This window comes from Nelusetta ayraudi, unplaced genomic scaffold (genome assembly GCF_046127955.1).
Source record: "Nelusetta ayraudi isolate G7.1 ecotype Tasmania unplaced genomic scaffold, CSIRO-AGI_Nayr_v1 ptg000015l, whole genome shotgun sequence".
In the NCBI taxonomy this organism is placed as follows: Eukaryota; Metazoa; Chordata; class Actinopteri; order Tetraodontiformes; family Monacanthidae; genus Nelusetta; species Nelusetta ayraudi.
In genome coordinates, this window is record NW_027466065.1 from 444,222 (window position 1) to 457,500 (window position 13,279).

The 13,279-nt window shown below is 46.7% G+C and overlaps 2 protein-coding genes across 6 annotated transcripts in view; both read left to right on the top strand.

The window, feature by feature from the left end:
* The window catches only part of mta1 (metastasis associated 1), a 30,754-nt gene extending 27,820 nt beyond the window's left edge, over positions 1-2,934 (top strand). For 3 of the 4 annotated variants that reach the window (XM_076023175.1, XM_076023176.1, XM_076023179.1), the window contains 4 exons: positions 12-101; positions 440-559; positions 1,631-1,764; positions 2,255-2,934. In XM_076023175.1, the coding sequence (XP_075879290.1) occupies positions 12-101; positions 440-559; positions 1,631-1,737 (317 nt within the window). In that variant the 3' untranslated portion in view covers positions 1,738-1,764; positions 2,255-2,934. The remainder of the gene's footprint in view (positions 1-11; positions 102-439; positions 560-1,630; positions 1,765-2,254) is intronic. The other variant, XM_076023178.1, reaches the window with a different exon arrangement.
* tmem229b (transmembrane protein 229B) overlaps positions 1-13,279 on the top strand; it is a 50,893-nt gene that overhangs the window by 35,482 nt on the left and 2,132 nt on the right. The window contains exons 2-3 of one of the 2 annotated variants that reach the window (XM_076023181.1): positions 3,769-3,886; positions 11,958-13,279. The exon at positions 11,958-13,279 is cut by the window's right edge and continues 124 nt beyond it. In XM_076023181.1, coding sequence (XP_075879296.1) covers positions 12,016-12,609 — 594 coding nt within the window. In that variant the 5' untranslated portion in view covers positions 3,769-3,886; positions 11,958-12,015 and the 3' untranslated portion in view covers positions 12,610-13,279. Of the gene's footprint in view, positions 1-3,513; positions 3,887-11,957 lie in introns of those variants that run through there. The other variant, XM_076023180.1, reaches the window with a different exon arrangement.

Sequence of the window (13,279 nt, forward strand, 5' to 3'; positions counted from 1 at the left end):
CCTGATTTCAGGTGTGCTGCGCTTGCCGGATGGCCCAAAGAAGCTCAAGCCGCTAAAACGTTCGATGCGTAAAAATATGGATTCCTTGGTTGAGTATCTAAGTAAGTCCTGCTCGCCGACCTGCTCTGTCAACACGTGGCTTCATTTGGGTTTTGGTCGTCTTGTGATGCCACTGGCATATGCTGAGGGATACTGACCTTTGAGAATTAAGTGTCTCTACGACATTGTATCATATTATTTTTTAAAAAAAGTGAGACTTTAATTTTTCAAATACTCCTGTTATTTATTATTTTTATTTTTTTTACTGGAATTTTGGAAGTGCCAGTGCTGAACTTTGTATTTGTCATTTAGCATGACTGTGGCCCCCATAGGATTTATTCATTTTTATTCTTCACTGATATAAATATATTTTCATATTTATTTTTTTTCCCGCCCACAGGAGCAAACCCCCGTCCCAGCAAACCTGGCAGCCTGTCCCCCGTCAAGCCTATTCCCATCTTCAGCAACAGCTCACCCACCATCCTGGGCAAGCGCATCTACGAACACAACGGTGTGGATCGTGAGTCGGGCTCTTAAACTCTTGTGAAGCAGAAGTTGAGACCACTCACGCAAACATGAACGCACATGCCAGTATTGATGTTTATGATGTATTTCGGTCGAGCAGGCCTGAGCTCAGCAGTACCAGCCGTTTGGCTTTTGCAGTAGTCAAACTAGCGCATCCATGCAGTTATTTATTTTTCTTACCTTATAAGCAGTCTTACCAAAAAAAACTCAATTATTCCGAATTTTACAAGCTTCCAGACGCATAATAAAAAAGCGTGGGGCAAACACGGTAAAGATCCACTGCAGAGGGGTTCAGAGTTTTTTTTTTTTTATGGGGCTCCTGTGTTTTTGGGTTACGTCCCACTTTCCCCTTCTCCCCTGTGGGGGGGGGGGGAGGGAGGGAGGGAGAGGGAGAGAGGGAGAGAGAGACCCTGCTTTAGCTCGGGGCTACAAGTCTATGTTGTGATGGTAACAGCCGAGAGGGGGCGGGGCAGTAAGAGGAAGAGGAGGGAGGGGAGAGAAGGGGTGGGGAACGAGGAGGAGGAGGGAGGTGAGGAGGGCTGAGTAAGTGTATCCCGAGGGAGCTCGTCTGCGCCGCTCTGTGAGCCCCCCCTCAGGCTCAGGCTGGGATAACGCACCGGGAGGAGGTCGAAGTTGGCAGGAAGCCAGTTTTGAGCTCCTTAAATGTATTTGTTTGCATTTACTCTCTTCCCATCGACACAGTCACCCCTCGTCTGGAACCGTTTCAAATTGGTAATCTGTGTTTCAGTTTTTTGCAGACTTATGCAAATATCCCTACCACTGTTTTCTGTTGATAATGTTTGTATTGCGTCCTGTTCTCTGCAGAACCACCACAGAAAAGCAGAAGTCCATCTCTGACTTCTTTTGTTTTGCCTTGAAAAATGTTTTTCTCACTCCTTGGATATTGTCCACCATACACCATGAGGATGAAAAACAAAACAAAAAAAAAACAGATTTGCTGGAGGAATCGCTACCTTATAACGCCACAAGAGGGCAGAGCACTTCATGGACTGTGAGCGCGTCTGCCTGGCACAAATCGTCTGTTGTCCTCTCGGTTTCCCCACAGTCGCCAAATCCAAACCCATGACCCAGTGGGACATCATGGTCAAACGTATGCACGATGCGAGTCGATTGTCGATGTCCCTGCAGGACAAGGTGCACGAGCTGGACTGAAGTCCGTTTGGGAAGGACCCCAGTGAGGTGAGACACCACTGAGGCTGAGATTGCTTTTGAAACTGACTGTGTGTAGACCAGGCGTGGCCAAACTATGGCCTGGGGGCCATATGCGGCCCGTTAGCCTTTTTAATGCGGCCCGCCGAACTTCAAGAAATTATATTGATAGTAAGTAAGTTATGAAATAGCTGTGTTTCATCCATTTTGTGTGGCTTCAAAGACACATTTTTTGTAATTTTGCTTTGGTTCATTTTCAATTGACATTAAAGCACATGTTTTCTACATATCCCAAGACATATTTTTTTCTCCTACGAGGTGGGTCACTGAAACACTCTCATCCATCTGCTCCTGCCCCTCTGTCAAACTTTAGAACCCATTGTGGCCCACCAATCAAAAAGGTTTGCCCACCGCTGGTGTGGGCGGTGTTTAATTCAGTCCATCAACCACAGATGCTGCTATCTGAGAGGTGTCTTCATTTCTCTTTTATGGCGTAACTATATGCGTTTTTTGCCTACAGAGGGGAGACGTGACATGGAAAAGTGTTTCCTGATGAACCTCAGCTGAAGGCTTGTCGAGGCTGGGAGGAGACGACAACACTGGCCACGTTTCATCAGCCAGTCGGCTTCCCTCACGCTGCCGAAGACCAATCGATGATCCAGCGGGTTGGCTGCTCTGTGGTCAATCAGACAGGATGAGCTCTGACTGTACAGGACTGTGTTATTTACTTACATTTCTCGTTATAACTGTAATTGTAATTATTGTTCTTGTTATTAAGTTTGTCTCTCTTTTTTGTACCAACTATAACACAGCATATTGTTTATTTTGATCAAACGATGGAACTTAAAAGTTTCATGAGAAATGCTTGCGGAGCCCTGTGGAAAAAAAGGTGGAAGGACTGTAAAATAAGCCACTTGCCTCTTCTATGTTCTTTGTATTTTTAACAAGTTAAATTCAACAAGAAGACGCACTTTTTTTTTTCTTTCCAGCGACATCTGTTCAATCTTCATTTTTTTTTTCTCTTTCTTGTTCGAGCAAATTTGAATGCTTTAGGGGGAAATCTTCTGTTTTGTGAGCCGCCCTGCACTTTTGGCCAGAGAGGTTTAACTTATTGAGAAAGACTTTGTTGTTTTTTCTACCTTTTTCACGAGTAATGCATCAATGCTTAGATAATGCAATTAAAGACGATGATTCATTTTCGCTGCTTCTTCTGGTGTCTGTGAGCAGATGTTTTTATGAAGCTGCAAGTTTTGTTTTCAACCTGATAGGATGTGAAAGCCTTCTAAGGTGAAGCGAAATACCCCCTAGTGGTGAGGTCGAGAAACGTGTCTGAGGAAAAATTAAAATCAGTCCACCACAGAACAAACATGTTTGATTACATGTTAATCATTTAAATCACCTAAAAAGCTATCCCTGAAATGGTATGAAATGGTTGAGAAATACTGACACAATTTGGTAATGATTGTTCTATAGTTTTGCCAAAAGTGTCTACCGGGGAAAATTGCGATTCAAATCGTTGTGTTCAACTTTTTTTTTTTTTCCTATTTCTTAAAAACTGCAAATATTATGGTTTGAACTATTTCAAAAACAAAAACAAAAAAAAACATCAGACATAGCTGGAAGGAGGAGAAATTGACCCGGGCCGACCTGTCTATTAATTGTCCGTTAGCTTGTTGGATTGTCTTATATGTAAAGTAAGAAAATGTGAACAAAGTCAAGAGGAATTGGAATGTATAGCCACCAGTCTAGTTGTTCTCAATCATTATCAAAAGACAAAACTCGAAGAAAACGTGACAAATACAGAAACAACAGCAGTGTTGGGAGATGAACGGAGGAGCGCTCATAGTTTAGCTAGCTTAGCTTTAGCCTACGGCGAACAAACGGTTAACCAAAGAGGACGCTGGAGGTACAATGAGCGTGACTGAGCATGTGCTGCCGCCTCTGTAGCCGCCGCTGCTGCTGCTGCAGTCAAGTAAAATGTGTCAGCTTTCAGTCGGTGAGCAGCACAGACATCGCGTAGGTGAGACGCAGCAGCCCGGCACGCCACCACCACCACCACCGCGACACCCGGGACGACATCCTCGTCAGCGACCTTACGTTACCGGCCGATAGATCCCAAGAGGAGCCGGAGACCGCGAAGATCAAGCTGAAGGTATATATATATAAAAAATAAAATAAAAAAAAATAACCAGACATGTATGTTGTACAAACACCGCACCGAGGATGATTCGTGTCCGGCTTCCCGGCGACAGCTAGCCAAATATGTGGGTTGTGTAGTGAGAGTGCCGCTCTCCGCGACTGCATTAAGTATATGGTATTTTTAAATAGAATTTTAAAGGGCGAAATAACCGGTTAGACCTCGTTTCTTGGGAAAATTCTGCCAAGAGCTCCTTTTCCGTTTGTTTTGTTTGTCTCGCCTATTTACCAGGCTCCGGGTTAATATGATTGCGAAATCATATTATGAGTCTTTACGTATTTTTATTTTATTTTATTATTATTAATTTTTTTTTAAAGCATTTTTGAAAAACAGGTCTGGCGCGTTTTCGGTGCCCAGCTGTGCACCTGTTCAGTCGTCATCCCGGGACGAAGCAGGATGTGTGATAACCTGTAGCAACGAACCGTGATGGTGCCCATGATTTGTTTATGCATATATCCCCCCTACCCCTAAAAGATTACAACAGTTATGGCAGCCCAAGAGATCCAGGAGTTTCGTTTCTTAAAATCTGTGGCCGTGAACACGGGGCCGTAGCGCGCTGTGGGAAGGAAGCGCGACACTGCAGCAGCGTCCCGGCCGACCGGCCGGCACCGCATCCGGGCCTGCGCACTGGCCCGGAGCTCTCAGGGACGCACAGGACGGGATGACTTTGCTCCTGTGCGGTGTAATTATTACAAGCGCGGTTTGTTTACACGGCCAATCCCCGAATTGCTTTCGTGATATTCACTATACATATATGTATAATGAATATCGTGAAAGCAATTCAAATATATTTGTATTTAAAAACAAAACGAAACAATGTTATTTATTCACTTAAACCCTTGGTCACATGTCTGCCCCCCCCCCCTCCCACACACACACACACACACACACCATTTGTTTGTTTCCAGTTAACCAATATTTTTTGGTGACAATCAGCCCCCATAGTGATTCCACAGTATTGATACTGTGGATTTGTTTTTAAACTGCTCATCCTTTAAGCAAAAAAAAAAAAAAAAAAAAAAAAAACAATCCCCAAAGACCCAGAACATGTGTAAATATACTTGACATGCCAGATGGAGTGCTTCTCCAGGACATTGGTCTTGTTTAGTACTACGCATGTGGTAAAGATCCTTTACAAAATAAGGGTGAGGGGTTGGTTGGGAAGCAGAGGCCCATTCACCTTTGAAGGTGATTGATGAACCATCTGTCCGTCGCGTTCAAAGAGGAGCAATCAACCTGTTTCTGAGGCAGTTTAGCAGCAGCTTGTAGCTTTCTCCTGGTGCCAGGGGTGACGCCTGCTGTGGACATGTTTTCTTTTCTTATCAGCATAGTTTTTTCCCCCGCTGACTTCTTTAAAGTTAAAATTCAATGACTTAAGTGTGTTGCTAATCTTTTTGGTGCTACTAATGGTTGGAGTCGCCAGGGTTTGAGCTTTCAAATGGCATCTTGCTGCGGTTGCGACTCAAAAGGAGCGTGATTGAAAGACGGGGGGAAAAAAAAAAAAAAAATAGAGCTTGGCATATTTCTGAATTGCACTGCAAGCTTGTCCAGGAAGTTTATGGTAAAGGGTCATTCCGGCTAGAGGTGGCATTCGATCGGTTCCACTCAGAACCTTGTTTTTTGGGGCTGGCGGCTGTCATCAATTATGCCTCGTCGGTGATTGATTATAAAGCTTCTTTTGTCTGACAACAGATTAACATGCGCCTGCATCCCACCGCTGGACTCATTACCGTTGCACGGCGCCATGTCGACCGTAAATCTCCTGATTTCTATGTGGCTGCTCCAAGATTTCTAATCTGTGGGGCCATGACCCACATGCAATTCAGGACAGAGGGCTTAGCCCCCCACATCTTTGACTCTCTCATGAAACTGCCCAAAGCTACAGAGCTGTGATGAAAAGCTTTCATGGAGAGGGTCCCCACCCCCTACTCTTTTGTTGTATACATGACGTGAAGGAAAAATTACACCTTAAGCTGCCACCCCGCGTCATCAGAACGGCATACTTGACGCATTAACGCTTCTTTTCTTGTTTTCGTACCTTCCCAGCCCCCCCAGTCCGAGTGAAGACGCCGGCCGATATTAAGTCGTCGGGTTCGCATATCACTAAAATGTTTCAAAGGTTTAATTACACCAACAACAAGCTGCTGGGGGTTTCAAGATGGATATGTGACTAGGATGGTTTTGTTTATCCCTGTGCTCTTGTCTCCTCGTTGAGGGCGAAAGGGGACACGTCTGTTGTTGCTTTTTCCAGCTAGTTTTAACTAGTTGCGACTTGCGGAGAGTCGGTTTTGAAATAATTTGTTGACATCAACAGTTACGCTCCGGCTCTCTCAGGGACAAAGAGCAAAGGACTTGATCTGGATAAACGATGCGTCCAAAGTGCTCCTTGCACTTTGGACATCCAGCGTCCCTCGTTTGGCTGATACAGCAAAGGTTTCCCCACTATAAAGTTATTTGAGCCTCTGGATGTTCCTCTAAAGGCTTTTAGTCGACCCCGGTGGCGTCTCGGCTGCTCCTGTTTTCAGTTCTTCGATCCTGACATTGTCCCCAGAGGAGATCTGGCTGGCCGGAGACGGCATCCAGGGCTGCTGATTGCTACAAATGAAATTCTTTGCGTGTGATTGAAGATTAAAGCGGAGGCTCAGACCGGCCTGCTGGATGTGGGAGGCGGTGACGGGAAGCATTTAGATTATGATACTCAATGTGTGACTGTTTGAAGGAAGGAGCCTTTGTCCTTGTTTTCAAATGATTTTTGAAGCCTTTTCATTTTTCTCTGGTTGTCTTTTCTTTTTTTCCTGCTTTGGCAGGCGTGACCATATTTGGAGAGCCAACGCCAGGTGACCAATCTCTGAGGATTAGCCTGCTTTCAGTCTTTGCTTTAATAACGACAAGATCTTTCTTTGCACCATTCATGGGCATCACGCTAGACTAGTCAAGTCCTCAGGAGCGCGCTCAGTGAAACGCCAAGGTTACTTTCCAGTGCAGGCGCACGTGTCAAAGCGAAAGCGGTCAAATCTTCCCCCGCCTTCCCTGCCGAAAAGCCAAAGAAGATTCTGATTATGCTGAAAGCCAGAAACAGAAATGCTCTTGTCCTCCAACAAAAGGTTCAGTTGATGTTTGCTGATGGGTTAGAGTTGTAAAGCGGTTGTTACATTATGGTGCTTGTCAGCAGTGACGAACTGAGTCTCCGTGGAGGCGAAGGAGGAGAAATGTGAAGCAGTCCGGAGTCGGACCCTCCCTGCTGTCTCCTGGATAATTGACCCACCTATTGATTTAGTTTCTCCTCCAACGTCCTTTCGCTCCAGCACAGGAATCCAATGCTGTCTGTCAGCCTTCCGTGTCACTTCCCTCCTGAGTCAACACTCACCTTTTTGTGTCAGTGTATTATCATCTCGGCTTCACACAGGGACCGGAAGGTGCCAAACGCAGATTTTGGCCTCGACGTTGGCATCCACCGTTTTCATCACCAAAATGCGCCGCTCGCTCGGGTCACCTTGCTCACTGATGGCTTTTCTACGCGCCGCAGCTTCCTGCTGCAGCAGCAGCAGCAGCCTTCCAAAAATCTGCGCTGGTAGTAGATCTGCTGTAAAGCCGGAGTCACGGGGGGGTCAGTGCACGAACCGGGATTATGAAGGGTCAGGGGGGGTGTTTTTTTTTTTTTTTTCTTCTTCTTCTAATGTAATCACTGTGTCAGAGTTCACAGCTGTCGGCCTGCGGTCGACTCAATCCCGTGCTGTTTTCTCTCTCCCCCGTCGTGCGCCCCCCCGTGCTTATCCTTGTTAATGATTTTCCAAAGGAGTGTCCCGTCACTGGTGAACCTGTCCGCTGAGTTTCAGCTGCCCACATCAGGGCTGTGTCCAGCTCTGCACTCTCAACTGTTTGCTCTGGCTGATTGACTCGACGGCGCTCCGCTTGCCCCTCAGTGTCCTCTGCTGTTTTGTACACGCTTAATAAGCAGACACTCTGCTGCCTGCCTGCTTCGTCCCAGCGGTAAACCAAACGTCTCAGAAATACATATATTTATATATGTATTAGGCCTGTCAGCGTTAACGCGTTAATCGCGATTAATTAAATACAATCCATTAAAATCAGATTTCAAACATGAGGCTGGGTTCACACCAGAAGCGGAATGGAATGGAGCCCGCTTCCTTTGGGTGTCCTTGTTAAACGATGGTGTCGTTCAGACCAGACACGAAGCGGCGCGCACCTCCACGGCTAGCTTGCGCTGGGCAGCGATCATTTCGACGTCTGGTCAATTTTATGCGCTAGTGATCCACGTCAAGTTGGACAGGAAGTCACTCAAAGAAGCACGAGAAAATCCGGTAAGTCTTCAAAATAAAAGCAATTTTAAAAATGAAATACTGCGATTGACAAATGCGATCATATTTGTGGACGAGTATCTAAACAGAGTGCGAGAAAGATGAAAACAAGCAAACAAACACACACTTGCGAGCAACAGAGTGGGCTGGGTAAGGGCCGTGGGTGGGGTTTTGGATGTCTAAACACAGAAACAAACAGGGAAAGAGCGAGAGAGAGAGAGAGAGGCAGAGAGGAGTTGTCAAGTCAAGATGGACGATGTAAAATTGATCTCGATGAGAAAAATAGCTCTGAATGGGAGTAAACAACAGCTGAGCAGAAGCGCTTGTCGACCGTCGTGGAGAAATGTGCGTCTGGTGTGAACAGGAGGGCTGTGATTTTCCTGGGCGCGCCGCTTAGTGGCGCTTCTGCATCCGGTGTGAACCCAGCGTAAGCCTAATTGTCCCTTTTACGAACCCGTAGTCGGTTCCTCTGGCCTGTTTCTTGGAAGAAATACTTTACATTATGGGGTAAAAACTGCCTTGAAATGCAAAATAATAGAATTTTACACATGCAATTCAAAACACGATTAATCGCAATTATTATTAGAAACTATGAAGATTCTGTGGTTAATCGCGATTAAAAAAATGTATTGTTTGACATCCCCTATATATATATATATATATATATATACAATTTGTGCATGTGTTGCACAGCCCTGCAAAAGTTGAAGCCCAAACACACACACACACACACACACCTTCAGACATCTGGCAGTAGCGTCCCAACACAACACAACATGTGAAAACAAACCAAAAGGACAGACAGAAAATAAATATATTTCTATATACAACTATAGAAATAGAAATAGCAGCTCTGCAATGTTTGCTTCTCTGTTCACCATTGCGCCACTGTGTCCTGTGTTGCGGGTTCAATTCAACGCAGCTGGAGTCGGCACAAACCCTCGCCAATCGATAGCCGGCAGGGGAGCCGGTGGGCTGGAGGGCCGATATGCAAGCACGTCTGCAACATCAACATCAGCAGCAGCCGCCGCAGCCGCTGCAGCAGCAGGATCAAACGGTGAACTGTGTGAACTGTGTCGTGTGGCGCTGAGGCAGCAGGTCAATAAATGGGCCTGAACACACATTAAAGCAGCGCTGAGAGCTGGCGGCTCGTTTGCTGTTGTTGTCGTTTCCGAGATGCGTGCCGTGCAGTTAAAACAAATCCAAGTCTGCATCTGGCGACTTTTATTGTGTTTCATAGTGAATCTCTCACGCCGTATGACTTTCGGGGCTACATTCTGTTTGTGCTCAGATACAGAAAGCAAAGGGGAGAACCCTCGAGTCAACGTGTTTAATGTATGTATAATGTTCAAACACAGTGGAAAACACATGAGAATCAGATCTTTCATGTTTTCCCAGCAGGCCCTTTGCCACTTGTCTTGATAAGCACTCTGGTCTTGGCGAGACTCCTTAATTGGACTGAACTTCATTTGACTGGATTGGGCTGGATTGGACTTGACTGGACTGGGTCCATTGTTAAAAGTCCAAAGAACTTCTCACTTCTTCTTACCTTCAACTTCATCAAAACGACCTGATTATCGCTGTGATTCGGCGGTCGATTCACTGGCTCTGATACAGGAAGTGTAACTATCAACACCACAAATCAGGAAATTAAACTAAACTAACATCACACTCACACACACACACCCACCCTCACAAAACACGTTACCAGTTCCACCAGCGAACAAAAAAAAAACACCTCTCTACTTTGGCTTTTGTTTGTAGCCATGACGGGTGATGAGCAGGAATGCTGAATGTAACAGTGCTAAATTTGGCCTATGTCTTTTTATTTTCATTAGCAGTCACATGGGGAGCAGTTGAGAGCCAAACAACTGGTTTCTGTGCCGTTAAAGAAAACATCCCGGGGGCCGGGTGGAGTAGTGTGTGGAGGAGGCTTCGACACAGTCGAGGTTTCAATAGGGAATATTTCAACATCTCAGGAAGCGTGTGTTTGGCAAGATAGTGGAGCACCGGCAGTTTAACAGTGGTTCATTTTTTTTATTTCCAAGGTCTCTCTGCGTGTTGATTGAACTTGTTAACGTGCTTTCGAAAAAGCCACCAAGGCCACTTTGCACCACCTGAGTGTCAGCGGTGAGATTCTCATCTGAGTTCCATCAAATCATTGACGCGAATCAGTGACTCGGTGAAACCCCAGCTCGCCGCGGATACGCGTTGATTCCACTACCCGATTTCACTCCGTCAGACGCCACCTCCAGACTCTCTGCCGCGTTCTCCGCTCGCCCCTCCACCCCCGAGCTGCTTTCAGCACGCCAGCGGAGCCGTGCCGTTTCCCAGGCAGGCAGTGAAAGGATGGAATGAGGGGTTTAAGGAGGTCAGTTGGTCCACTGCTGTGGCCCAGTTCCTCACATGAAACCCTTGTTCCTTGTTTGGGAGAAATGTGCTAATCCCCATGAGCCCACTCTGCAGCCCTGGCCGGCCTTTGAAGGGAAAAAAGAGCCCAATAAAAAAAAAAAAAAAGTCTTTTGTACTTCAAACAAGCTTTTGTCCGGGCCACCCCTCTCTCTCTCTGCGGGCTCACATTTTACAGCTGAGTTATGATCCATTGTATGGAGGTGTGCTGTTAGGACATGGTTTCCTCTAGAGACCTTGTATAGATGAAGATGTGCACTCGGATATGTGGTCTTTCAGCTAACCAGTATGGTGCCCGGTGCCCTCGGTGTGTGTGTGTGTGTGTGTGTGTGTGTGTGTGTGTGTGTGTGTGTGTGTGTGTGTGTGTGTGTGTGCTTGTGAGTTTTATTCTTCTTTTCTGTTTTTTTTTCTTTTACGAACCACACAGAGATGAATGTTGGCTCAGGGCACCTGACTCCTAAGCCAACAACATGCGTCAAGCCGCGGTATTTGGAATGAGGAAGCACGTGATGATGCAGGCGGTTGGATGGTAAAGCTTCGGCTCGCAGGAGAAACCTCGGCACCGGCTGAGCCGACAGCTCAGACCTGCTCTCATTACATTTCTGCTGTTCTGGGTGTTTTCATTGCAGTCTGGTCATTTCAGCCAGATAAAGGCAGCAGCAGCTTTCTGCATTTAGCTGCACCTAAATATCTTTAGGGTCAGTCCAATTTTTAATTTAATTTAATTTTTTAAACGCTGACATGAAAAAAAAGACCCGGAAACCTTCACCTAAAGGTTCAGCGTGTCAAATGTAGAGATTTTGAGAAGAAATAGTGACATCAAGTGGTCACATTTTAGATTGCAGCACTCTTTCACTCACAGTGCCACTCCCTATCTTGCCAGTGAACTATGGCGACCTTTGCACACAAACCTGGATACCTTCGTCCACCTTCTTCTTCCTCGGTTTAGTTGAGTGACGCGGGCATTCAATATGAAATGCGCTGGTAGCTTAACAGGGAGCAAGACCCTTGATCTATGTATATTCTTATGTATATAAGAACAGTTCGATGGGTAGAAAATTACTTTTATTGTACTGCAAGGATACACTTTTATGAATCTATTTAAAGGCAGTACATTAAGCTTTTACCATTAAAAAAAAATCATAAATCAGACAAAATTTTACAAACTGGACCTTTAATATGTCTAATTAAATGTAAAAGTGAGTGCAGCGCTATGCACATAGTAGGAACAGTGAGTGTAAAAAAACCAAACCAAAAGCAAACCCTCTTTTCCTCCCCTTCTCCCTGCCCCCTCCCAGACCTGAACCCTGGTCCGAGTGCAGGCCCGGCAGCTGGGTGGAGCCCGAGGCAGCGAGCATGGCGACCCCGGAGAGCCCCGAGGCTCCCGTCCCGCTGACCGCCCTGTCCCGCTGGTACCTCTACGCCATCCACGGCTACTTCTGCGAGGTCATGTTCACCGCCGCCTGGGAGTTCGTGGTCAACTGCAACTGGAAGTTCCCCGGCGTGACCAGCGTGTGGGCGCTCTTCATCTACGGCACCTGCATCCTGATCGTGGAGCGCATGTACCTGCGGCTGCGCGCCCGCTGCCCGGTGCTGCTGCGCTGCCTCATCTACACGCTGTGGACGTACCTGTGGGAGTTCGGCACGGGGCTGCTGCTGCGCCAGTTCGACGCCTGCCCCTGGGACTACACGCAGTTCCGCTACAACTTCATGGGACTGATCACGGCCGAGTACGCCGTGCCGTGGTTCTGCGCCTCCTTCATCGTGGAGCGCCTGGTCATCCGCAAGACGCTGCGGCTGCGCTTCCACGAGGGGCCCGAGGACGGCTGGTCGGCGAACAACCAGGATGCCCCTGCCGCCGCCGGCGGTGGCAGGGGAGGAGCCGCCAGGCGACGGGGGCGGAGCAGAGGGGCCAGGAGCGACGCCAACGGCTACCTGAAGGGGGAGTGAAGGGACGTGGCCCTGGGACACCGGGTCAGAACTGCACCACCGCCTTCTTCTTCAGCACCTCTCCATCTTCACTGCCGAGGGAGGCGGCGGACAGACAGGCAGACTGGGACTTCCCCGGCAACAGAATGACCAGTAAGCAAATCAAACTGGAGACTCAAAGGCTCAAATCGCCCACTGTGTTCTCCAACAGCGACTCTGTCCTGCATTTCATCCAGTGACGCTCTCCTATTGATTTTACCGTGGGGTTGATCATCAGGACATCAAGTGATCAAAAACCACGGGGCAAAAAAAAAATGCAACTATAAGTTTGTGTCAGATTTTTTTTTTTTTGCACAACTATAGAAACAAATTGCTGAGTAATATTTCAGTTTGTTTTTTTCAGGTATACATCTGTCCTCCGGCAAGCGGAGCCAGCGTAGAGATGGCGCTACGAAGCAGCTACGGCTTTAACTTATAATTCTTTTTAAATGCAATGATTGTTCCTTCAGTGTTATTCCAAGTACTGTATTGATGTAGCCACTAAAAGCTCCCTGAGAACAAACCTTTCTCTGTGAGACAGTGCCTACAGTGTACACGGTAGAGAATGTTTATTTCTGCAGTAAGTGGAAACTCATATTACCCAAAACGAAAACAAACAAACAAAATCAACAGAAAAAGATGCATGAAAAGA